The sequence below is a fragment of the Staurois parvus genome, unplaced genomic scaffold (assembly GCF_062004578.1).
Source record: "Staurois parvus isolate SC_StPar_1 unplaced genomic scaffold, SC_StPar_1.0 ptg000562l, whole genome shotgun sequence".
In the NCBI taxonomy this organism is placed as follows: Eukaryota; Metazoa; Chordata; class Amphibia; order Anura; family Ranidae; genus Staurois; species Staurois parvus.
This window is the reverse complement of record NW_028318358.1, coordinates 9539235-9564679: the sequence shown is the minus strand read 5'-3', so window position 1 is coordinate 9564679 and position 25445 is coordinate 9539235. Positions and strand designations below refer to the sequence as shown.

Below are 25445 nucleotides of genomic sequence, written 5' to 3'. Positions count from 1 at the left end.
GTGGCCCAGTCAGAGTCCTGCCCTCAACCCGATTGAAATGCTGTGGCATGACCTTAAGAGAGCGATTCATACCAGACATCCCAAGAATATTGCTGCACTGAAACAGTTTTGTGAAGAGGAGTGGTCCAAAATTACTCCAGATCGTTGTGCAGGTCTGAGCTGCAACTACGGGAAACGTTTGGTTGAGGTTATTGCTGCCAAAGGAGGGTCAACCAGTTATCAAGTCCAAAGGCTCACATACTTTTTCCTCCCTGCACTGTGAATGTTTACATGTTATGTGCAATTAAACCATGGCAACATCTAATGTTTGTGTAGTATTATGTTCAGCTGACTGTGTTCTTCTATTGTTGTGACTTAGATGACGTTCAGAGCACATGTTATGCCCAATTCATGCAAAACTCCACGTAATCCCAAGGGGTTCACATACTTTTTCTTGCAACTGTACATGTATTGGGATCATTTTAGCAAAGACATGTAGTAGAATACATTTTAGCCTAAATTTATGATGAAATTTGATTTTTTTAATTTTTTTTACAGGACATGTTTAACCACTTGCCCACCAGGCACTTATACCCTCTTCCTGTCCAGGCCAATTTTCAGCTTTCAGCGCTGTTGCACTTTGAATGACAATTGCACAGTCATGCAACACTGCACCCATATGAAATTTTTATAATTTTTTTTCACACAGATAGAGCTTTCTTTTGGTGGTATTTAATTGCTGCTGGGTGTTTTATTTTTTGCGCTATAAACAAAAAAAGAGCAAAAATATTTTTCTTTCTATTATAAAATTTTGCAAACAGGTAATTTTTCTCCTTCACTGATGTGCGTTAATGAGGCTTCACTGATAGGCAGCACTGATGGGTACTGATAGGCGGCACTGATGAGGTGGCACAGATAGGCAGCACTGATGAGGTGGCACAGATAGGCAGCACTGATGAGGCTGCACTGATATGCAACAATGATGGACACTGGCACTGACTGACGACACTGATGGGCACAGGTGAGTGGCACTGCTGAGCACTGATCATCAGTGGCCTGATGATTGGTGCGATCAGTCCTCTGAGAATTGCCGGTTATCAGCAGTACTTTCCTCACACTGTGACAGCGTGAGGAAAGTGCAGCCGATAACCGGCAACTTCATTTACCGGTGATCTGCTATATCATTGGATACGGCTGATCACGTGGTAAAAGGCAGCTGTGATTGGCCTTTTACCACATCACGTGATCAGCTGTGTCCATAAGACACAGTGATCACAGAGGGCGCGTTCTAGGAGGATGTCAAATGACGCCCTCCAAGAACTAACTGACCACGGTGAAGCTGGCATTCGGCTATCTACATTCTGCAAGTGGTTAATAGCAAAAAGCCAAAAATATTTTTTTTTCTCAAAATTGTTGGGTTTTTTTATAGTGCAAAAAATAAAAAATACAGAGGCAATCAAAAGCACCAAAAGAAAGTTCAATTCGTGGGGAAAAAAAAAGGATGTAAATTTCATTTGGGTGAAGCGGTGCATGCCGTGCAATTGTCGGTTAAAGTAACACAGCACTGCAACACAAAAGATGGCCTCTCAGGAAGGGGGGGAAATCCTCTGGAGGGCAAGTGGTTAAAGATGGCCGTCTGACTCCACACACCATGGATCCCAAGTCGCGGCAGTGTGAAGCGAGCCAAAAACGAAAAAAACCCCTTCTGCTTTTAGTGACGCTTAGATGAGTATGTACCGTCTGCCATGAAGGGTTAATGTACCGATCCTACTGTGGGCTACACATGAATAGCAATACTTTATTTATTTTTAAAAGAGCCAATGTGGGCCAAGCACCGGGATCCTTCTCTGTACGGACAGCGCGCCTGTCTCCGTACAGCGTGACCAAACTCGTTCCCCGGCAGCCGGAAGTGTCTAGTGCGCCGCTTTATTCCGTTCGGTCGGCCGCTTTATTTGGTTCCACATGGTGTGTCGGAGTGTGTTTTCCGGCTCGTTCCGTCTATTTTCCTGTTCCCGCCATCTCTCTGTCAGTCGTCACTTTTCTCCCCTCTTCATGCCTGAAGACCCGAAGAGGCCCCGGCGGGAGGAGAGACACATGGCGCCCAAAATCGGCACCCACAACGGGACCTTCCACTGCGATGAGGCGCTGGCGTGTTACCTACTGCGGACACTGGAGTCCTACCGGGTGAGTGACCGCCGGCTTCTGTATATAGGGGAGGGAATGGGATGCACACCACACCGCCTGTATACACCATGACAGCCTGACCGGCTTCTGTATATTGGGGAGGGGGATGGGAAGCACACCACACCGCCTGTATACACCATGACAGGACAGCCTGGCCGGCTTCTCGTCCATAGAGAGGTGCACAGTGCTCCTAGTCCGGGGAAGGTTCTCCTCATTGGAGAGGTGTGGGAGCTGACAGGTGGTTTGTTCATTGTGGAAGGTTCCTGCAAGACCTCCCTATTGAGGAACTGACCATGGATGGCTGTCTCAGGCCTCCTTCACACTGCCAGAGTGATCCTGTAGAAAACGTTGTCCATTTACTGAGCGCACATTAGGCCTCTTGCACACTTGCATTTGAAAAAGCTCAGTACTGCGTTTTTTTTTTCTGAGGTAAAATGTAGCCCATTATTTACAATGTTCCTTTGTTCCACAGGTGTGTTAACAAGCGCTGTGTATTCCTCTGTTAAAACAGGAACATCTGCATGTTGGTCAGTAACTTACACCACGCCTGCGCAAAAATGCGCATAAACATTATTTTCCTGAAAGTGTTACTAAACCCAGGACCCTGCATTCACTATATCTGGTCTCCCACAGTACATAGAACATGGAAATGCAATTAGTTTAGTAAATATAAACTGCTAAATACCTTTTTCTCATCAGCCGTTAGAGCAGGCTTTTGACTTCTATCAGTGTCCAGCAGAGCACTGGTTAAAGGTTTAGGAGGAGTTTTCATTCTTCTCTGACTGTCCTATGAGGCTGCATCACCTCTGACCCTCTGTCTGGACAGTGCTGATTGGCCCTGTGCTGATCACATGCACCCGTCCAAACTTGAAAAAAACATTTCTTATTATACAGAATTTATATAGCGCCAACAGTTTGCTCAGCGCTTTACAATATAACAGGAGACAATACAGTTCAATACAAGAGGGATAGGAGGACCCTGCTCCTTGGAGCTTACAATCTAAGAACCATATGCACTAAACTGAGCATGTGCAGAGTGACTCCCAGAGCTCTGTACTATGGCAGATGGATTGGGGACAGTGGATGGGGAGGATCAGAGAAAACAGGATCAAATGGCCTTTTTTACACAATGTGGAGGATTAACTACTTTAGGTTCCACAGTGAGTATACCAAGCATGCTTTACTGCATATACAGACTGATTTTACAGTTGTGGGTTTAGTAACTCTATAAAATATATATTGTGCGTGTGAATACACACAAAACAAATGTCGGGAGTTACGGTAAAAAGCGGATGCTGAAACATCAGTATTGTGTGCAAGAGGAGGAACACTGTGCAAAGTAGACAGCCCATGGGTACCGGCATGTACCTGTCAATTATACATAGCCAGCACTGCCACCAGTGACTACACACTATTCAGGTTTGCGTGTCGCGTGGAACAGGGTGCATTTAAAGCCCAACTCCAGGAGAATAATTATAAAAAAGAATCCACCCTTGCAGTGCCCTGTCCGAATGAGCCCTTATAGTTTATACTTTTGTATGGTACGAGCAACTCAGGAGGAGCCACCACAGCAAATTCCAGATCTTCCCTCATCTGTTTGAATTTGCTAAAAATCCTATTCGTACTTGTGAAGAGTCAGAAAAGTAACAGACTGCCTTTTCAATAAGAATCAATGGGATTTTTCCACCCATGGCAGAAGAAACTAGACACTAGCAGTGGCTGTGCATCTCCCTTTGGCCCCCAAATAGTGGATCTTGAAGGAACGAGGACCAGTGAGTGTCGAGCTGGCCATACACTCAGATTTTAGCTGATGGATGCTAAGTCAATATTTAAGCAGTGTATGGCCCTGCACACCCCAGCCCAGACTGAAAAAAAAATCTGTGTATGGCCTACGTATGAGGGGGTGCAGGAGTTTACATAAAACATAAATACTAAAAAGTATAGTTGTTCTTTCCAATGGAACGAAATCTCTTCTATCCTTTACAGCCATCTTAGCCTCTGTTTGATCTGGTGCTGCACAAATGTTGATCAGCTATGACAGCGGCTGATGTCTTGACAGGTTGAGAGCACAAGCAACTGTGACCGTTATCATTTATGACATATCTCAAATCTAACTGTGTTGGTAAACTGGTAAATCATTGGATTTAGTTCTGCTCTAACAGTGAAGCAAGGGTAAGGATGACATCTCCAAAGTCTGTTCCTTCAAATACAAATCAGCTTTAGTAGTGCCTGAAGTTCAATCCTGACAGGTTCTACTTAAAGGCAACTACCTGCGGTACCTTGGATTTAAATGGCCAGTGAGGCTGTAGTAAACATGTAGGGCATTTCAGTTACTGCTGAACTATGTATTTTTACCTTTTTTTAAAATGTGCTACTTTGTCACTACTTGTTTTTCTAATGAAATGAGACTCATGATGTTGGTGCATAATTACAGCAGTCGTTGTCCTGGTGCAGGAAACTGGTACCCTACTGACCCCACCTCAGCATCTGATTACATGTGGAAGATATTGTATCACCCAGTGTAAGAGCTGGGGCTCATCCTCAGTCTGTAGCAGTGCACAGGAGTAGATCATTATGTGTTTGTGTGTTAGCACGACATTGCAGATTATTATTATTATACAGTATTTATAAAGCGCCAATAGTTCGCTCAGCGCTGTACATTACAAAGGGGGACAGAACATGTGACAGAACAATACCAATACAATGCAAAACATGAGGGGATCGAGGGCCCTGCTCTTTCGAGCTTACAATCTAGGAGATGCCACCAGTTTCAGTTTTTTGTTTTTGGCTATGGACTTTGCATAGAAGATCTGTGTGTTTTGACATTAACTTGTTGCCTGGGTTTTTGCTGTAAGGCATCATGCACATTGGACTTTTTTCTGCTGATCCTAGGGGCGTCTGGGTTTTATTTTTTCTGCCTCTAAATATCTTGCATGTTGGCCTATGTGTCCATGCACTTGTAGGCTTTTAGAGGAGTTCAGAGGCAGAAAAGAAAACCCACTGCCAGTGCGCCCAGGAGCAGTGTCATTTTGGCAGAAAAACCACTTAATGCCTGTAAACACGTCTAAACATGCGTTAACACTAGGAGTGTTTAGCTCTTGAGCGATAATGCATTTCACTTGTCCAGAATAAAATATGATTCTAAGAATTCAGCATTTCTTTTTTGTGTTTTTTTTTCTGCCAAAACGCTGCTGCTGGGATGAAAGGCTTCTATGGGAGTTGGCAAAATGTCCTGTGTTCTTGAGGCATAAGTTTTCCCTGTTCGGAATACTGTCTGCTGAGCCCATAAGACTATCAGGTATATTAAAGTGGTTCTAAAGGCTTGGGTGTTTTTTTGTTTTTTTTGTTTTTTTTATGTTAATGCATTCCCTATATTAACCGCTTCTCTGGCGCCCTATAGCAGATATACTGCTACAGGGCGGCAGGGGTGCGCAAAATCACATGTATATATACGTTATATTGTAAAGCGCTGAGCAAACTGTTGGCGCCAGGGGCGGACTGACAACTCATGGGGCCCCCGGGCAATAGGCGATCATGGGGCCCCTGTGTGCTTGTCCACACTCAAACCGCACCCAAAAAAGCCTATGAAAGGTACCAGGGGCATCTCATGGGACCCCCTACTGACCCCGGGCAGTGCCCGAGTTCCCAATTGGTCGGTCCGTCCCTGGTTGGCACTATATAAATCATGTATTATAATAATAATAATAATAATATTATTATTTATTTTACCAAAGACATTTTTTTTTTTTTTACTAGCACAAAAAAAAAAACTGCACAGGCGATCAAATACCACCAAAAGAAAGCTCAATTTGTGGGAAAAAACAACCACGCTACTCTCAGTTAAAATAACAGTGCCGTAACACAAAAAATGGCCTGGTCAGGAAGGGGGGGTAAATCCTCAGGAGGGCAAGTGGTTAAGGTAAAAATTACTCCACTAACTCTAAACCCCCCCCCCCCCCCTTCCTGTAAACACGAACCAGCTCTGTCTCGGCTGCAGTGTTCTCTCCCCTCCTCTTCTTCTCACAGGGACTTTGGCAGCAGCAGGAGCCATTGGCTGTCGATCAGCTCCTTTTACAAGGGGCATAACTGAGTCGGGCTGTCTGTTACTATGGATGCAGGAAGCCCACCTCAGGAGTGAGACCACAGGTGAGCCCCTATAGGAAGTGGCTTCCTATGGGGACTCCCTGAAAAGAAGAGGTGCCAGAAACACTGGCGGGAACCCCAGAAGGTTTGAGGCTGCTCTGTGCAAAACTATTGCACAGAGCAGGTAAGTATAATATGCTTCTTATTGTAATAAAAAAATGTTTTGACTTTAATATTAAACACTTTAAATCAAAGTTAAGACCACAGCATATTTAGCACCCCTCTTGCTGTATCGAGAACATGTCAGGATGCACTTTTTCTTTCTTTTTTGTGCTTCTGTAATTCGCTTTACCAGGCACAACAATAAAATATTTACCTTAAAAATGTTTGTTGCGGAGATAGCTCTGCTGCAGAAATATTTTGGATGCTACTCTGTTTTGATATTCCAGCACTCAACAAAGTGCTAGTACTTTCACACTCACATCCTCTATAGAAACTATTGGTGTCTAGAGTAGATATTTTTACACATGGCTCCTAGGAGTGCCAAATCCAGAACATCTTGGATGGTCCCTTTTTGTAACATTGGGTTTGAGGTTTTCATCTCTACAAATATCTAAAAGAACAGCATAGATTATGGGCTGACTGGAGAGCTGGACTGAGCTGTGTAAAAAAAAAAAAAAAAAAAAATTTGTGCTATTAGGTTAAGGGTTCTATTGGGGTATGCGACCCTCAGTGTATGTCTTGTATATTTAAACTTTAATTATATTATTGTTTTATCCTTTTTAGGATGCAGAGGTTATAAGAACAAGGGACCCCCTGCTACTGACACAATGTGATGTAGTGGTTGATGTAGGTGGAGAGTATGATCCATCTAGAAATCGTTATGACCACCATCAGAGGTAAATCAATATATTTAATCAATAACTTTTGTTTTCACTGGTCAGTATATATGGTGGTTATGGGGAAGAGCATTGTGGTTGGCTTTCTAAACCCAAGGTAAACAGATGACTGTAATTGAGTGCTAGGGAGTTGGAGGTTATGATCTTAACTGAATAGAGAATATGATCTATCTACAATGTCAGTAGATATTGTCAGAACATCAAAGATGGAAGATAACGTTCTAAGTGACATTATTGCAAATATTAATGAAATAGGACTGTCTAAAAAAAAATGCAGCGTAATAAACTCTTACTCAGCTGTATATGACAAAGGATATGCAGATCAACCCCTTGATCTCTCCTTGCAACCAGATATTCAAAGCTCAAAGTTTTCACTGCTCATGAACTAATTTAGAATACCGTGCACAGGATTATCCAGTAAGTTTAGAGTTCAAGAACAAGTTTCCCCTGAGTTGTCTATTTTGTTATATATCACCAGGTAAACCATTGGCTAGAAGCTGAAATCTACTCCGGGGATATTTCAAAGGATATTCCACCCACCCCCTCTGTGAGAATTGAAATGAAAATAATTTTAACCGCAGTTAAAATTATTTAAAATAAACTCCGATGCAAACCAGTGATGCACCGAGATTTTGGCCAACGAAACATATCGGCCGAAAATAGCCCTATCAGCAAAAATTAAGGCGATACAGGGGACTGTGTGTGCTGCAGATGTGAGGGGGTGGCGGAGGAGAAAGGCAGGAGAGGAGCAGTGTATAAAATGACTGACTGTCATTATATGGCAGTGCCGGTTTTTAAATCAAATAAATTTTTAATTTTTTCCTTCACTATAGCTCAGAGAATGACCTGTCACTTTCCCCGAGTTAAAAGAAACCGTTTCTTTTTAGTTTTTTTTCCCGAGTTAAAAGAAACAACATTTTTCTCTGAGCTATAGTGAAGAGAAAAAAAAAGCCAGTAATTGTATTTAAAATCCAGCTAACATATAGTGACAGCCAGTGAGGGAGCCTGAGTGTATATGCTTCTCCCTCACTGTATACACTGCTCTTCTCCTGCCCCTTCCATGCACACACTGCCCCTCCCTCCTACAAAGAGGACCTGTCACTCATATGCTATCACATAGGGGACTATTGGCCCCCTATGTGATAGCAATAAAATCAGAAGTTAAAAAATAAAAATATACATGAAAGTAGAAAAAAAATAAGAAAATTGGAGCCTCCCCACTCTCATATACGCAGACGGTTCGGTTTTTGGCAACCTGCATTCTGAATTTTCGGTATTTGTTTCGGCACCTGAATTTTAATTTCGGTGCACCACTGATGCACAAATCGTTAGCTTTAAATCACTCATTTTTGTATGTGCGTCTGGCTGCTGTCCCGTCTCTCCCCCTTTTGTCCATCTCTTTTTCTGTTCCCACTATCTCCTAATTTTAATCACCCAAAAAACCTAGGTGGGCAAAGCTTATCTCACTTAATTATGACGTCATTTTATGGTGTCCATTTTCTTTAGTAAATTATTCCAATAACGTAGACGGGGCAATATAGGTTTAGAAATTATTTGGGATTTTTCCTAAAAACTCCTGTGCCATGTCAAGAGTTGACCTTTAACATTCAAATTGTTACAAGGCTATAAACCTGAGAGAGAATGTATAGTAATATAAAAACCAAATTACTTAGGCAAGTATTCACCTCATACAATAATACAATTGACATTTTATTAATCAATTTAATCCTGTCAAAGGATAACACCACCATATACAAGGTACATTTTAATATGAACCCTTTACCAGATGTTGATTTTGGGGGGGCGGGGAATCATAGCTCTTTGTCCTTTGTTAAATCTGAGACATGGCTTCCTCAATTAATCTTGCAAATTGGTTCTGTGATCAGTCCTTATCTTGTGACTCTCTGGTACAACCTTGCCCCCCAAATTTTACAACCTGGGAAAGTATTCTGTAAGAAACTGAGAATGTCTGATATTAGAGTCTTTGTTCAGAAACTATGAACTTAAATTCACCTTGTATACTAATAAAATATAAAGAACAAAATGGCTTTCAGTATGCCCATGTTACATTATGTAGAGATAAATGCAGTCTTTACAGTTTATTTTTTTTAAGCACAGAATAGTTCTGACATTATTTTTGTAACATCTGTGTTTTTAAAACCGTGCAGATCTTTCTGTGAGACTATGAACAGCTTGTATCCTGACAAGCCATGGGTCACTAAGCTCAGCAGTGCCGGCCTGGTATATGCTCACTTTGGATCTCAAATCTTAGCTACACTTCTGGATACAGAAGAGGATGACCCCATTATACCTGTGTTGTATGACAAGGCAAGTAAAGTCAACTGCACATTTCAGAAAATGTAATTTATTATATACATTTTCCTATATGTTTATAATTGTTATCCATTATAAAGCACCATCATATTATGTGATTAATACATCCATTTTATATACTGTATACATAAAATTATGTTGTAGAAATTAAATATTTTTTACAACTAGCTAGCTTTAGGAGGAGAATGAAGTCTGTGTGAACAAACTTGTTGCCCATGATTCAGGGCAATGGATACAAAGTATAGTGGGAGATGACGTTTCCTGGAGATTTTGGCAGTGTGCTACTCAGTTGTGGTAGACAAATAGAGGATTTTAGTGTTCTCGCCATCTTCTGTAATCATTCATCTGTTTAGTGCCCATATATTATGATGCAGGAAAGCACACGGTGTACTTTGTTGAGGCATTAAAGTGGTTGTAAAGGCTCAAGGTTTTTTACATTCATGCATTCTATGCATAAAGGTAAAAAACCTTGTGTGCAGCACCCCACAATACTTTCCTGAGCCCTCTCTTGATCCAGTGATGTGTGGGAGAGCAGTGGCTCTCCCAGGATTCTCCCTCATTAGCTGAAACAGCAGCAGTAGTCATTCGCTCCTGCTGCTGTCAATCACAGCCAGTGAGGAGCCAAATTTCACTCTGTGTGAATGGACACATACAGCGACACTGTAGCAAGCCTGCTTGGGTGCCCCATAGCAAGCTGCTTGCTCTGGGGGCACTCAGCAGGAGGGAGGGGCCTGGAGAGCCAACAGGGGACCCAAGAAGAGGAGGAGGAGGATTGCTCTGTGCAAAACCTCTGCACAGAGCAGGTAAGTATGTGTTTGTTTTTTAAATGCATGGGCTCAAAATATTGCAATTCTTTGCTGTGATGTGATTGCTTTAATACATTTTTGGATGCTATTTTGAATATGGATTAGAGTATGCTGTTGATACTGTATAAGGTCTAACCTTTTTCTTAGGAGAAACTTCAGACTCTTTGCACCCAGACTTGAGCTCTTCAGTTTACGTCTTGTCTAGCTCTTTTGCTTCTATTTAGAGCCTTGGCGCTTACAGTGGTCACCACGAAGGCAGTACCATTTGCAGTTTCATTTCATACATTTTACAACACAGCACTCAATAGTTTTAAGACCAATCAGTCCAGTCCTGATTGATTTGTCTGGCACCAGAGACCACATTACAATTAATATGGTGGCTCAGGGATCTGACTTGGGTGTCAGGAAGATCCTTTCTTCTGGTCTTGTGGTAGATTCTCACATTAGAGGCCAATCTGTTGGCCCAGAAGGTGTCCTGGGCACTTTAGCAGGGTGAGGGACTAAAGTTGTCGATATAGACAAATTAGGACTTGGCTGGTTCAGCATTTATTGTCCAAATTTCGATTCATGTGTGGTCGTCCCTGTCTGCCAGAAGTCGATCTTTAAATGAAAGATCTACCAACCATTTAGGTGCTGCTCCAGCGTTTCTCTGCATCCCCAATTGAAGGACAGCTGCCTATTAAGAATACAGTCTGCAAGGACATGGTCACAATCTGAGAGTGTTTTTTTTACCAACAGAGTCATTGACGTTTGGAATAGACTTCCAGTAAAGGTAATGAGTTGGTCAATAGTGAATTCAAATTTGCTTGAGACAGATATAGATCTATCACCAAAAAAGTAAAAAATACAATTTTTTTTAAATATTTTCTGTTAGAGTGATGACCGAAGAAGGCCAAGTGGTCCATCAATTGTTTCCATCTGTAAAGACTGAGATTAAGCTCAGCAGTCACTTTTGCAGCAGTTGTTTTCTTATTCTGGGTCACAATCCTGTGCAATGTCCTTTTTGTCTTTTTGGTCAGTTGACCATGTCAGCCGTGCTTATGCTTATCAAACAGTGGTTTTCCCAGAAACTGTATATGCCATCATAACCTTTTAATACTGTACCTTGTGATATGGCAAATAAATTGGCAACTTCAGTCACAGTGGCACCAACAATTTGCCCTCTTTGAAGCTCAGTAAGCTCTGACACGACTTGGAAGCAAAAGAATGTTACGTCACACTTTCAACGCGAAACAGGTCGTCACTTTCACACCTTCAAATCATGTAGTGTTTCTAATTTTTTGTCTAACTCCTGTACATAGGCACGAGGGAATGTCCTGGTTGGGTGCTGTAAACATTTTTCTGTTTTGTTTCTCAGATGTATGAAAACTTTGTTGAAGAAATTGATGCTATTGACAATGGGATATCACAGTTTGATGGGGAGCAGCGCTACAACATAAGCACTACTCTAAGTTCTCGAGTGGCACATCTCAACCCACGCTGGAATGAACTAGAACAGGACACAGAGGTAACAAGTAGTGATACTTTTTTTGTTTTTTTAATGAGGTGATGGCCGGGAACCTGTAAACCTACAAGGGCCACCAACCTCTACTGGGAATGCTCTTTTACAATTTTGGATGTTTCTAGTATGTAGCTGTTGTTCCCTCAGGGTAATGGTAGTGTAAAGGGTACTGGCCAAAGGCGTAGCCATGCACATGTGTGCACTACACATATACCTGTCTGTGCAGGAATCTGGACACTAGCAGAAGAGTAAGCATTTTTGTCTCACTGATGTTAATATCTAACTTACTGTATATATTGATTCAGCGTAAATGTTCTTTAGTTGGTGGTTGGTCCCCTGACACCTCTGTGTGGGTGAACACTATAACAAGGATACGTTTAGGTTTACTTCAAATGTACCTTGGAGTGCCAATCACAATAAATAACAATGTATCATAGTTCATACAGCGGGTAAAATAAGTATTGAACACATCACCATTTTTCTCAGTAAATAAAAGTGCTATGTCAATATGTCGGTAACAACCCACTCAATCCAAACATACAAAGAAACAAAACCAAAGAGGTTCAGAAATTAAGTTATGTGTTATAAAATGGAATGACACAGGGAAAAAATATTGAACGCGCTAACTGAAATTTATTTAATACTTTGTACAAAATCCTTAGTAATGACAGCTTCTGGGTGCCTCCTGTATTGAGAAATCAGCCTCAATCATTGGCTCCAGTGTGATTTTGGCCCATTCTTCCACACAAGCAAATCTAGGAGCACTCATTTTTTTTTTTTTTCTCTTTTCATGATATGGCTTGCAGATTGGCTTTAGAAAGGCTATGGAACTGGCTGGAACAGAGTTTGTATCTCGTCTGGACTTCTATCATCGATCCTGGCTACCAGCTCGTGCTCTGGTTGAGCAAGCCATCAGAGAGAGACTTCAGGTTTTGTATATGAACCATTTTGTAATTTGGGGGGTGGGGGGAGGGTTGTAAGGGTAATTTTACTTTTCTCTGGTCACTGCTTTTGTGTACAGGGCTTTTTTTTCTGATTAACTGTTTACACGCCGCCGTATAGCAGATGTATTGCTACACGGCAGCACGGGTGATTACCAATGAGGAGAGAGACTGTTTTGTTTACAATTTTCCTCCCTGTCAGCTCAGGCACACTGCTCGGGATGGCTGTGCAAACCCCAGAACCCCCCCCCCCTTCCCAGTAAAACACTCCCTGCACATAGTTAACCCTTTGATCACCCCTCACATTAACCCCTTCCTGCCCAGTGCCATTAGTACAGTGTCAGTGCTGTTTTTGTAGTGGTGTCACTGGGGATGTCAAGGATGCCAAGTTTTAGTTCCCCCCCCCCCCCCAGTGTCGGATTGTTTGTTTGCTAAAAGTCGCTGATCGCCACCATTACTAGAAGGGAAAAAAAATCCCAATATCTATACCGCCATTTGTAAACGCTAGAACTTTTACATAAACCAATTAATTTACATGTGTTGGTGGTTTTTTTTTTTTTTTTATTTGTTTATCTGACATTTAGCAGAATACATTTTAGCAAAATTTATGCCGAAATTTGATTTTTACATATTTGTTTTTTATTGGGTTTTTTTCTCAAAATTCTTTTTTTTTTTTTTTTTTTTTTTTTGCTTATAGTGCAAACAAAAAAACAAATGCACAGGCAATCAAATACCACTGAAAGAAAGCTCAATTTGTGGGGAAAAAAAGGCCATAACTTTAATTTGGGTGCAGTGTTGTCGGTTAAAGTAATGCAGCGATGTAACACAAAAAAATGGCCTGGTCAGGAAGGGGGGTAAATCCTCAGGACGGCAAGTGGTTGAAGAAACCTATACAAACAAAAGAAAATTACCAACCTGGTGCAGTAAAACTCGGTATTCTGTAGAAAGATATACCGTATTTTTCGCTCCATAAGATGCACTTTTTTCCCCCAAAAAAAGGGGGGAAAATGTCAGTGCGTCTTATGGAGCGAATATAATGCGGCCGGTCCGGTATTTTTGCGGCCACCATATCAGAATACCGGGCCGGCCGCTCAGCTGTCCTCTCCTGCAGGGCCTTACCTGTTCCTCGCTCCAGCGCTGCACAGTCTTCCCGCGCTGGCTTCTGTGACAGCCGGGTGCCCACTGCGCATGTGCTGCGCTTTGTGAATGATCCGGTGTCTTCTGGGACACATGAAAGGTCCCAGAAGGCGCCCGGCCATTCACAAAGCGCAGCGCTTCTCGCACATGCGCAGTGGGCACCCGGCTGTCACAGAAGCCGGCCCCGGAAGAAGAGGGAAGGACAACTCCGCGGAAGTGGGAGCGGGTACCTGTCAAATTCAGGTACCCGCTCCCCCTCCCTCCCCAAAGGTCAGCAGTCTCTGGTCATTCCCTTCACTGTCTGCAGTCTCTGGTCATTCCCTGCACTGTCTGCAGTCTCTGGTCATTCCCTGCACTGTCTGCAGTCTCTGGTCATTCCCTGCACTGTCTGCAGTCTCTGGTCATTCCCTGCACTGTCTGCAGTCTCTGGTCATCTCCCTGCACTGTCCCCGCAGTCTCTGGTCATCTCCCTGCACTGTCCCCGCAGTCTCTGGTCATCTCCCGCACTGTCCCCGCAGTCTCTGGTCATCTCCCGCACTGTCCCCGCAGTCTCTGGTCATCTCCCGCACTGTCCCCGCAGTCTCTGGTCATCTCCCGCACTGTCCCCGCAGTCTCTGGTCATCTCCCGCACTGTCCCCGCAGTCTCTGGTCATCTCCCGCACTGTCCCCGCAGTCTCTGGTCATCTCCCGCACTGTCCCCGCAGTCCATTGGTTCAGAATATTTTTTTTTTCTTGTTTTTCACCTCTAAAACCTAGGTGTGTCTTATGGTCAGGTGCGTCTTATGGAGCGAAAAATACGGTACATAAAGTTCATTCACAAACACAGACGGTAAGCAGGCATATCTTCAACTAGGAGGAACGAAATCAGATTCTAGAATAAGAGCAGCACTGGCCTGCGGTGGGATTGCTGGAGACGTAACTCTTAAATGCACTTTCATAAACCCTGCTTTTTGGCATTGGTGGTGGCATTCTAGTGGTTAGGGAACTTTGCACACGTTCTCTGCTTATTTCTAGGTTCGCATGTGGCTACTTAGTAACATGTTAAGGTGGCAAGCCCAATATCCTTATCGTACAGTACAGGACACAGAGTATTCATACACTATAGGGTTAAAGGCATGTACCTTCAGGTAATTGAACACTGGCAAGGCATTAGAGGGCATGCCCCCCTGGGCACATCACCTATAACCATACCCCCACTCTGATGCCTCTACTGTCTGAAGGTGATGGACCTTTCTCCTCAGAGAAAATCAGCCGTGCTCTTCTTTTTTTTTTTTTTTTTTAATTCTTTCATTAATCTTCAATCTCTTCAAACAAAATCTCGCTTTTTTCTGAAGCCTACATAAAAGAAGTGTATCTGGATTGATGCAACCTCTGAAAAACCTTAGGAGTTGTACCCAGAACATTGCTATGGAACCCTGTCCCAGAAGACACCTTCAAGCTGATGCCCACTTTGATGGGCTCAGCCTGGGTTTTTATTTACAGTGCAGTGTTATGGGCAGGTCAGATAGGGTACCCCCTGTATCCCTGACCATTACTGTAAACACTGAGCTGTGTTTGAAAGTTTTACACTGGAAGGTGAATATATTCCAAACTTGGCATGAAAACTCACTGCTTACTCTCAGCTGGATGCCAAGGTGTTACATCACACCACTAGTCACACACTTTACCTCAGCATCTGGCTAGAACTCTTTTAACAACTTGACTGGAAGGGATACCCCTTCATGACAAGAGCATTTTTGCTATTCATCTAGCAAAAAAAGTAAGCATCTGTGCTACTTTAACTGGCAATTGCTCAGTCAGGCAACACTGTACCCAACATTTATTAAATTTTTTTTTCAAATCGAGATTTCTTTTGGTGCTATTTGATCACCAGTGGGTTTTTTTTATTTTTTGCTAAACGAAAAAGTTAGACAATATGGAAAAAACATTTATGAAGACATTTTATTCATTTTGGATGGGTTTTATAACCGAATGTAAGAAAAATTACATTCTGTTATAAAACCCATCCAAAATGAATAAAATGTCTTCATAAATTTAGGCCAAAATGCATTGTGCTACATGTCTTTGGTAAAAAAAAAAAACCTTAAGTGTATATTAATTGGTTTTGTTGTGAATATTCTAGTTTTATACAAACTATGGTATACAGTTAGGTCCAGTATATTTGGACACAGGCACAATTTTAGTTTTTTTTCAGGTATTTACCAAAACATTCAAGCTTATATAATGGATATGGGCTGAAAGTGCACCCTCTCAGATTTAATTTGAGGGTATGTACATCAAAATTGGAGGAAGGGTTTAGGAATTACAGCTCTTAAGAGTAGCCACCCCCCCCTTTTTCAAGGGACCACAATTAATTGGACAATTTGAATATAATCATAAAGCAAATGTTCATTTTTAATATTTTGTTGAGAATCCTTTACTAGCAATGATTGCCTGAAGTCTGGAACCCATGGACATTACCAAAGACTGGGTTTCCTCCTTTCTGATGCTTTGCCAGGCTCTAATTGCAGCTGTCTTCAGTTGTTCTTTGTGGGTCTTTCTCCCTTTAGTTTTGCCTTCAGCAAGTGAAATGCATGCTCAATTGGGTTGAGATCAGGTGATTGACTCTGCCATTGCACAATATTCCACCTCTTTTCCTTCAAAAGCTCCTGAGTTGTTTTTTGGATCATTGTTCATCTGTACTGTGAAGCGCCGTCCAGTCAACTTTTGCTGCATTTGGCTGAAAGGATATCTCTAAACACTGCAGAATTCATCAGGCTGCTTCTGCCTTCTCTCACATCATCAATAACCACCAATGACCAAGTGCCACTGGAAGCCATGCATGCCCATACTGCCTCCACCATGTTTTACAGATGACGTTGTGTGCTTTGGCTCATGAGCTGTTCCAAGCCTTCTCTGCACTTTTTTCTTCCCGTCATTCTAGTACAGATTAATCTTAGTTTCATCCGTCCAAAGAATGCTTTTCCAGAACTGGTCTGGCTTTTTTAGATGTTTTTTGGCAAAGTCTAATCTGGCTTTTCTATTCTTCAGGCTTATGAATGGTTTGCACCTTTTGGTGAACTCTCTGTATTTGCCCTCGTGAAGTCTTCTCTTGATTGTAGACTTTGACTTTGGAGAGTGTCCTTCACTTGTCTGGATGTTGTGAATGGGTTTTTCTTTACCATAGAGAGGATCCTGCAATCATCCACCACTGTTGTTTTCCATGGACATCCATGCCTTTATATTGCTGAGCTCACCAGTGTGTTCTTTCCTCAGAATGTACCAAACTGATTTGGCCGTTCCTAATGTTCTATGTCTCTTATAGATTTTAGTTTTTGAAGCCTTACAATGGCCTGTTTCACTTCCATGGACAGCTCCTTTTGAATGCATGATGTAGATTCACAGCAATAGATTACAAATACCACACTTAGAATCCAGACCTTTTACCTGCTTAATTGATGAAGAAATAACAAAGGAGTAGCCCACACCTGTCAATGAAACCGTTTTTGATTCAATTGTCCAAGTATTTTTGGTCCCTTGAAAAAGGGGGGATGGCTACTCTTAAGAGCCGTAATTCCTAAACTCTTCCTCCAATTTGGATGTACATACCCTCAAATTAAACATAAGTGTGTGCACATTCATCCCATATCCACTAGATAACTATAGCTTGAATATGTTTTGGTAAATACCAGCAAAAAATCTATAATTGTGCCTGTGTCCAAATATATGTGGACCTAACTGTATATTTGAAAATTGATCAGTCCTGATGGTCTATCTCATTTCTTGAGCCCCTAATATGCCAGGACAGTACAAATGACCCCTTTTGTGGAAGTAGACCATGCAAGGTATTTAGTAAGAGGCATAGTGAGTTTTGTTGAAGTAGTTTTTTTGGAAAATGAATGAAATCCTTTCAGGACAGTTCAAACGGTTGCTGTAACAGCAGTCACAATGTTACAACTACTACTCTGACAGTATGTAAAAAAAAAAAGTATTAAAGGGAGAAACTTTTTTTTTTTTTTTTTTTATTTTTTTTTAATTCACTTTCCAATAAATTGTGACAAAAATGACAACTTCAAACAACTCGCAATGTCTCTTACTAAATATTTTGGTCTGTGTGTTCCAAAAAGGGGTCATTTGGGGGAATATGTACTGTCCTGGCATTTTAGCACTTCTGCAAATGAAAGTCAGTTCGTCAGCACTGATCAATTTTCAAAAATAAATTAAATATATTAACACAGTGCTGAATGTCAAAAAATGCCCTGGTCATGAAGAGGGTAAAACCTTCTGGAGGTCTAGTAATTTAAAACCAGTAAGACCCTCCCTTTTTGCACACCTAACTAAATGAAACCCCCCCCCCCCACCCCCAGTACAGAAACTACGAAGTTGCCCGCACAGTGACTAGAAAGTACTCTAACAAAATGAGAAAAAAAGTTTCCTTATTCCCATACAGCATGATTACATATATAACATATATCAGATAATAATGTTCTCATACATAAATAATTATACCTGGGCAAACATGCGCAAGTAAAGCAATGTCCTTGAAAACAGTGTCCGATATTAATATCCACACGTGATCTTCCAGTGTAGTGATTTAAAAGTTAATAATCACAGTGACCACTATTAGCTTTTGTTCTGTTCTCATTTATGATACAGAGAAAATGCTCCCAGTCTAATGCCACTCCCTTTCAGACAACACTTGCCTTCTAGCAGTGACCTATACATTGGGTAGGTCACTTAGGCTCCACAATCTCAAAGCCACAGAAGCTGAGAGATAGTTCTAGGTTCCATCCATACACAGAGGAAAAGAAGAATCACACTTAGTATAAAATCTCACTTTTTTTAAAAAAAAATTTAAAGTAACATATGAAGAAAATTTACTTGCATGTAGTGTTTTTAAAGTGCATGAGTATAATCAGAAATCGTTCTTGTAAGCCCCAAGTATTATGTAATGGAGCTCCGCCCTACGTGTTATGTCTCTTCCGACTTTGTAACATAACACGTAGGCAGGACCTCAATTACTTAATACCTTAGATTTACAGGAACTACTGAGGGGGAGGCATACAGTCACGCTGCGCCTGCTCTCTGCACACATTTCTCTATTCCTGGAACCGTGAAGTCACAGGAATAGCGAGAAATATAGGGAGCGCATTGTAGGCAGCATTGAGCAGTCGTTCATGTGTCAGTGTTTGATTTGCGGTGGAACTCCAATTGAGCAACTCTGGTTTAAAGGATGTGGCTTCATCCTTCTCTTGTAAGGCACACTGAATCAAATCTGTTGGTGCTTCTAAGCATCAGACATATGTTTCCCAGATTTGCTGCCATCAAGTCTACGTTTGAATGTTTGTTTTACCTAGTGGACAGTCAGACTTTATCTGATGCCAGTTTTTGGTGTAAGGTGTTATAGACTGTTTTGAGTGTTTTGAGTCCTTTTGTTTGCCTGGTGTTACATGGTCCTGTTAGTGTTTGCTGCTGTGTTGCCCACCCTCCATTACATTGCTTTTGGACATTCCAATGGTCTGAAAGTGATCCTGTGGCCTTTTACTGTATGTTTAAGAAATTAGGATTTTTGACTTGCCTGTAAAATCTTTTTCCTGGAGTTCGTTACAGGATTCTGGTCCATCCCGTGTTCTCTGTATTTTAACTCTTACTGCTTGATGCAAAATTTAAGGTTTTCTGGGTGTGTGAAGGCTTATGCTAAGGCTAAGATTGTATGTCATTTTGAGTAACGTGAAGTAAAGGATTTTGTCAAGCCTTGAAATCCCCTTATTTTGGCGCGGGCTTGTGAGTGTAGAATTTTACTGCAGAAGGTTTGTGGGTCTTTTTGCATTTTTGTCAGTATTGGACTATGTGATGGACCGCCTGGTATCCCGCCTGGGTGCCTACATCAGTGAGCTGCCTCCTCACCGCTGGAAAACAGGAACAAGGTATTATAGCTGAGAATTGCACCCAAGCACTAGACGACTAGCTTAGGTGCTAACAGGAACTACTTTATTGAACAGAAATACAGATTTTTATACACTTCAAAAATAGAGGCAGTTCCCACTTGAACAATAAAAACAAATATTAAATAAATGCATAAACATCCCACAATGGTTCGGTAACTAGGTAAAGTGGACACAATACTAATCACATCATCAAGTGGATTAATAGACAGAAACAGTAGGTGACTCGGTTATCTCCGTTAACAATGGGAATGCACACCTAGGAGGCATACAATGGGAGAAGGAGACAGTAAACGCATAACACCTTAACAAACAGATCACAGCAGGAGACACCAGCAACAGGTTACTTTGAGCAGATTATAATCATCTGCTTTGAGTCTGAGTCCAGGAGGGGGTCAAAGCAGTCATTGCAGGTTTGGGCTGTCTATACTTCAACAAAATACAGAGACCCCAAATCTGTATCCAGGTCCTCCAGTTCTTACAGTCTTTGTGTTTTGGGGAGATATACATTTGATTCTGCAGTCGAGCCCCCTCAAATGCCAGGGCCCATGGTCAATAGGCTAGCCCACAGTCTCCTCCAGAAGCCCCTGTCCCGGCTAAGTCTGTCACAGACTTTTTTTTTTTTTGTCTGTCTTTCAAGAAGCTGCAAGATATCCCTGCCACCACCATTTAAGGAATTAGAATTTGCATGTTACTGATACAATTGTTTAACATTGCTCCTTCTTTTTTTTTTTTTTTAAGAAATCTGTTTATTAGGATTTGCAAACTAACAAAAAACAAGTATATATCTACTCAGGGGCAGCATGGAGCAGTTGACATCTACACAACGTGTGTGGAGTATACACTGGAGCATAAAACACATTCACACGGTGGCCCAGAGTTATGTGTTCAATAGACAGTAAATACAGAATAAATTGCAGGATGGGATGTTAGTCGTTGGATGTCTACATACTCAGAGAAATGTAAAGTGCAAATACCCCTTAAAGTCTAATAAAACGTACAGAGGAAGAAGTGGCAGGTTCTGCAAGCCATTTAGATCAAACATCGTCATAATTTGCATGACAGCCCCTGTGTATATAGGTATCCTTGTAAAGGGGTAAACTAGCATTCACCAGCTTCTTCCAGAAGGTGGTAGAAGGGGGGTAGACTTTTTTCCAGTGTAAAGTAATAGTGTTTCTGGCAAGAAGAAGGCTAGCAAGGGTTCTTTCAGCTCTAGTTGGGAGTATGTTTTCAACCAAGCCTAGCAGGCAAATCATTATGTTGGGTCTCAGAGGAACAGACGTCAATTTATTACGCCACAAACCAGAAGCCAAGGGGCAATGCTAAAAGATGTGGGACAAATCCCCCGGGGAATGACCACATCTCCAACACTTTGGGGTGCAAGAAGGGTTCATTTTGTGTAATATGCCCTATGCGCCATCTTAAATTGTATGAGCTTATCCCATAGTGAGACCAGGGAACTGAAGGGAAAGTCCAAAATATCATCATCATCATCCATGTCTGGAACTACTCCCCACCACCTATCTTGAAGTTTCTTTATCACAGGCAGAGAAACTGACACAAGATGGGCATATAAGTAAGAGGTGTGTTTTTTAGAGCAGTCCATTCTAAGCATCTGTTCCAGAGTAGACTGGAGCAGGACGGGGGGTGGGGGGGCAATGAGTGTGGAAGGCATGGGAGAGCTGCATCCACCAGTAATAAAATGTGGGAGACACGCTAAAGTCTTGGGAGAGTTGGGCCAGGGATTTCAGGGTATGTTTAACATTGCTTTTAGATAGATTACCTCTTTCTCTTAAGTTTTGTTTGCAGGTGTGAAATTTCTTTTTCTACTTGGCTAACAAATAACTACTGTGTAGCTGTTCTCTTCAATCCCAGTAAAGTAGACTTTTTTTTTTTTTTTTCTCCAGGTTGATAACAGTGGAGAAGTGGTCATCTTGGCGCAAGGTGGGTGTCCTTGGAAGGAACACCTTTTCCAGGTGGAGAAAGAACTAAGTCTAGAGAAACAAATAAAATATGTCATTTATCCAGATCAGAGCGGAAAGTGGAGGGTGCAGTGTGTCCCCACAGGTCCCAACACTTTCCAGAATCGGTGAGTGACAAAGCATAACTTGCTTATAATGTTGAATAGTATCCTAGAGGTGTCCAGTAACTATAATGTAATTTTTTTTTTTTCTAAATCTGATCCTTTTTTTTTTTTTTTTTATTATTAAAAGTTGGATCCGTACACAAAGTTATTCAAGTACAAACTGCAAAGTAATATTACAATAGTATAGTAATTAATAGTACAATAGTTTACACTTTTTTTCCTATCAAAAAAACAAAAAACACTTTAAGTTGTAAACAAGCTGCCTCAGTGTATTCATTTTCAGAGATTTAAGTAGAGGCCATACGTCCTTAACCACTTCTGCTCCGGCCCATGTATATAAGAAGTCGGGCAGGAGCATTTGAGGAGCGGGTGGCCGTTTATAAATTTCCTCCCTACTCCCCGCCTGTGTATGCTCTCTGGGAGCGTGCAGCACTGCGATCTGGTGCCTGCTGTGTCCTCTGTGTGAGGTCCCGATCATGTGATCACTGATTGACCAATCAGTGATCACATGAATAGTAGAAAGCAAGATGTCACTTCCTGACATCGCTGCTTACTACTTGTACCATGTGACCTCTATGAGCATTAACAGATTTCACAAGGCTATTCACAACAGCCTTGTACCATGTGACAAGCTGTGACCAATCACAGCTCACAGTATTTCTCAGTGGCTGAAAGAATGCAGCCAGAGAAAAGGAGAAATTATGGGTGTAAAAGCAATCAGTGTTAAAAAAAAAAAAAATCCTCACCCCCCCCCCCCACAAGTAGTAGTGTCACCATGGTGACACTGTACTGCTAGAGTGACAGTATGTTAAAAAAAATTAATAAACATGTCAGTTTTTGAAAAATAATTTGTTTATAAACTAATTTTGTTTTTTTTTTTTTTGTTTTTTTTGTTTTTTTTTACGTAAAATATAAATGAATACATTTTGGCCAAGATGTATGAAGAAAGATTATTTATTTATTTACAAACTTTTATAAGAAAAACACTGTTTTCCAAAATGTTTGAACTTTTTCAGTTATATTGCAAAAAAATAAAAATCCCAGTGGTGAATAAATACCACCAAAATAAAGTTTTATCTGTCTCTAAAAAATTCATATGGCTACAGTGTTGCATGACCGCACAATTTTCATTCAAAGTGCGATAGCGCTGAAAACTGAAAATTGGCCTGGACAGGAAGGGAGTGAAAGTGTCCGGACTTGAAGTGATTAAGAACACCACTCGGCATACATGTTGTTCTAGTGCCTATGTAAAGGTGAATGAAGTACAAGGTAGAGATTAGGGATATTTGTGATAAGTTTTTGACTATGTTCATGCAAATCTATTCTACAGACAATACACTATAAAGTATGGGGTGGGGCAATGTCATATCAAATTAGAAGAGACTCCTCCACTTAGTGTTCTGTGATAAAAAGCTGGGTAAACTTCTGATTTGTGGGCAGAAAGATCTTAATTGCATTTTCTAGTACTGTGGACTAGAAAGTCTCTGAATTGCAGGGCACAATGGTCCACTGACTTAGGAACTATGCCTTAGAGACCCGTTGTACAAAAGGATTGATACAATGAGGATATTTGACCCTTCCTAGAGGATGAAGTCAGGGTAAGAACCACTGGCTCAATGAGTAACCAAGTATAGATTTTAGATTGTGCAGAGATGGCGTGTCTATGTTGCAGTCATTGAAAAAAGTGACTGTAAGCTATATTCAGTTTACAAAGTTCGAAAGTCTTTCAGCAATTGGCTGTGTTATAATTGTATATATTTAATACCCATCACTAACCAGACTGCAAAACCATGCAACTTCCCTAGTTCAGAATATTTGGTGTTATAAAAAAAGTGAGTGAAAGGGGTGTAGCCAGAATAAAATGAAGATTCACTTTTAAACCATATTTTATCTATCTAGGGTAGGGTATTAAGCTAAAGCTCTAGATTCACCTGCCTCCAGACATTCTACCAAGTTATCATTGGAGAGGATGCTTGCTATGAGTGGATAAATGATGTTGAAAGAGACATCTTGCCAGGCAGTAAGATGTTGAAGTTGGGTGGCCACGTAGTAATAAAATGGGTTAGGGACCGCCAATCCACCAACTATAATTTAATATTGATAAAATATCAGGTCTGCACTATTGAAATACAGTAAAGCCTGATTCTGAGATTTCTTCCTGCCATAATTTCTGACTGCTGTCCCCTTGAAAGTGTTGTGTGTTTTATTATTCAGCAGGGAGAGCGGGACAAGTCATAAGTCTCATCAGGTGTGAAGCCTCAAACTCCAGCTCTGAGATCTAACCTTACTAGAATCCCTGAAAGAATAAAAAATGTTCATGTGGTCATACTCTTCAGCAACTACCAAAAAGTGCTTGGGTGTACTGGGCCTGCAGGTGGGATAGCAAAACCTGGGAAAACATGGCAAGAGGGCGGTTGCGTGTTCCAGGGGTCTATGGAAGTGTTCTGTAGGTGGCTGCTGCTGACGTAATACATACGGTAGGAGTAGTAAAAGGGTTCAAGATGACCTTTGCTGAGTGACTTAGGGATTGCTATTCACTTCCTTCTCATTTCCTGGCTGTTACACTTGCCAGTGGCCTTTAGTGCTTAGAATCACAGACCTGGAACATAAAGTTACAGTCTAACTTATGAATCAGCTATATAAATCAGACAACCATATAACTGTGCTTCATAAGTGTATATTATAAGAGCTGTTTTGTTCATAAAGAAAGCATGGGTATAAACAGACCTTTGTATCCCGCACTCGTACTTCCGGTACAACGTAATTGTGTCATAAGTCACGTGTCCCGACGCGTTTCGTCACTTCCTGGACTTTGAATGAAAAATAAAAATAAAATAAAGATCCCTTTTGATGACAATTTGAGTGTTATTACACGTTTGTGTTTGTATATTTGATTTTATTTATATATATTTGTTTGAGAAAGGGGATTATAGGGATAAAGGAATAGTTGTATTGACCACTTGCTGCCAGAATGTGAGGTATCCATAGACTGAACAATGAAACATTCCAACAATATTTCTGTAGGTCATGCCATTTAGCCTATAATTTGTGTATTGTTCTGTGATCTAAAAGTCTTATGTCATTCCCCCATAGACTTTCTCTGCCCGAAGACTGGCGTGGACTGCGAGCGGATGACCTCTCTTCAGTCAGTGGTATTCCAGGTTGTATCTTTGTTCATGCCACTGGCTTCATTGGTGGGAATGAGACACAAGGAGGAGCACTGGAGATGGCACGGAAAGCCTTGACTTCCTAGAATGGACCCCTTTGTATTTATTCAGCGCCATAGAGTACCATGCAGAAGAGAAATGGTCATAAATTGTATTTATATCATGTGACATCAGTAAATATTTTTGTAATCAACTTTGGTAAATGTTGGCTGTTCAGACTGCCATTCTCAATGTCCTTGTGTGCTCGGTTTTGCATGAAAGGGTCTCTAGGAGTGAGTGGTAGTGAATGATGGGCACTATTTTCTCTGTGGTAAAATAAAATTTAAAAAAATGGGGTGATAGGGGGCTTTTTCTTTTTAAGCCCACATATAGCATTAACAATCTGAAAACTCCAGGCTGCATTG

At 41.3% G+C, this 25445-nt stretch overlaps 1 protein-coding gene across 1 annotated transcript; it reads left to right on the top strand.

Annotated features, from left to right (window-relative positions):
• The first annotated feature begins 1835 nt into the window (after positions 1-1835).
• Positions 1836-25234, top strand: MYG1 (MYG1 exonuclease). The gene is made up of 7 exons (XM_089691452.1): positions 1836-2163; positions 7033-7145; positions 9314-9473; positions 11643-11792; positions 12593-12715; positions 21696-21877; positions 24968-25234. Exons 1-7 carry the CDS (start codon positions 1942-1944, stop codon positions 25125-25127), a joined length of 1110 nt encoding a protein of 369 aa, XP_089547578.1. The 5' UTR covers positions 1836-1941; the 3' UTR covers positions 25128-25234.
• The last annotated feature ends 211 nt before the right edge of the window (positions 25235-25445 follow it).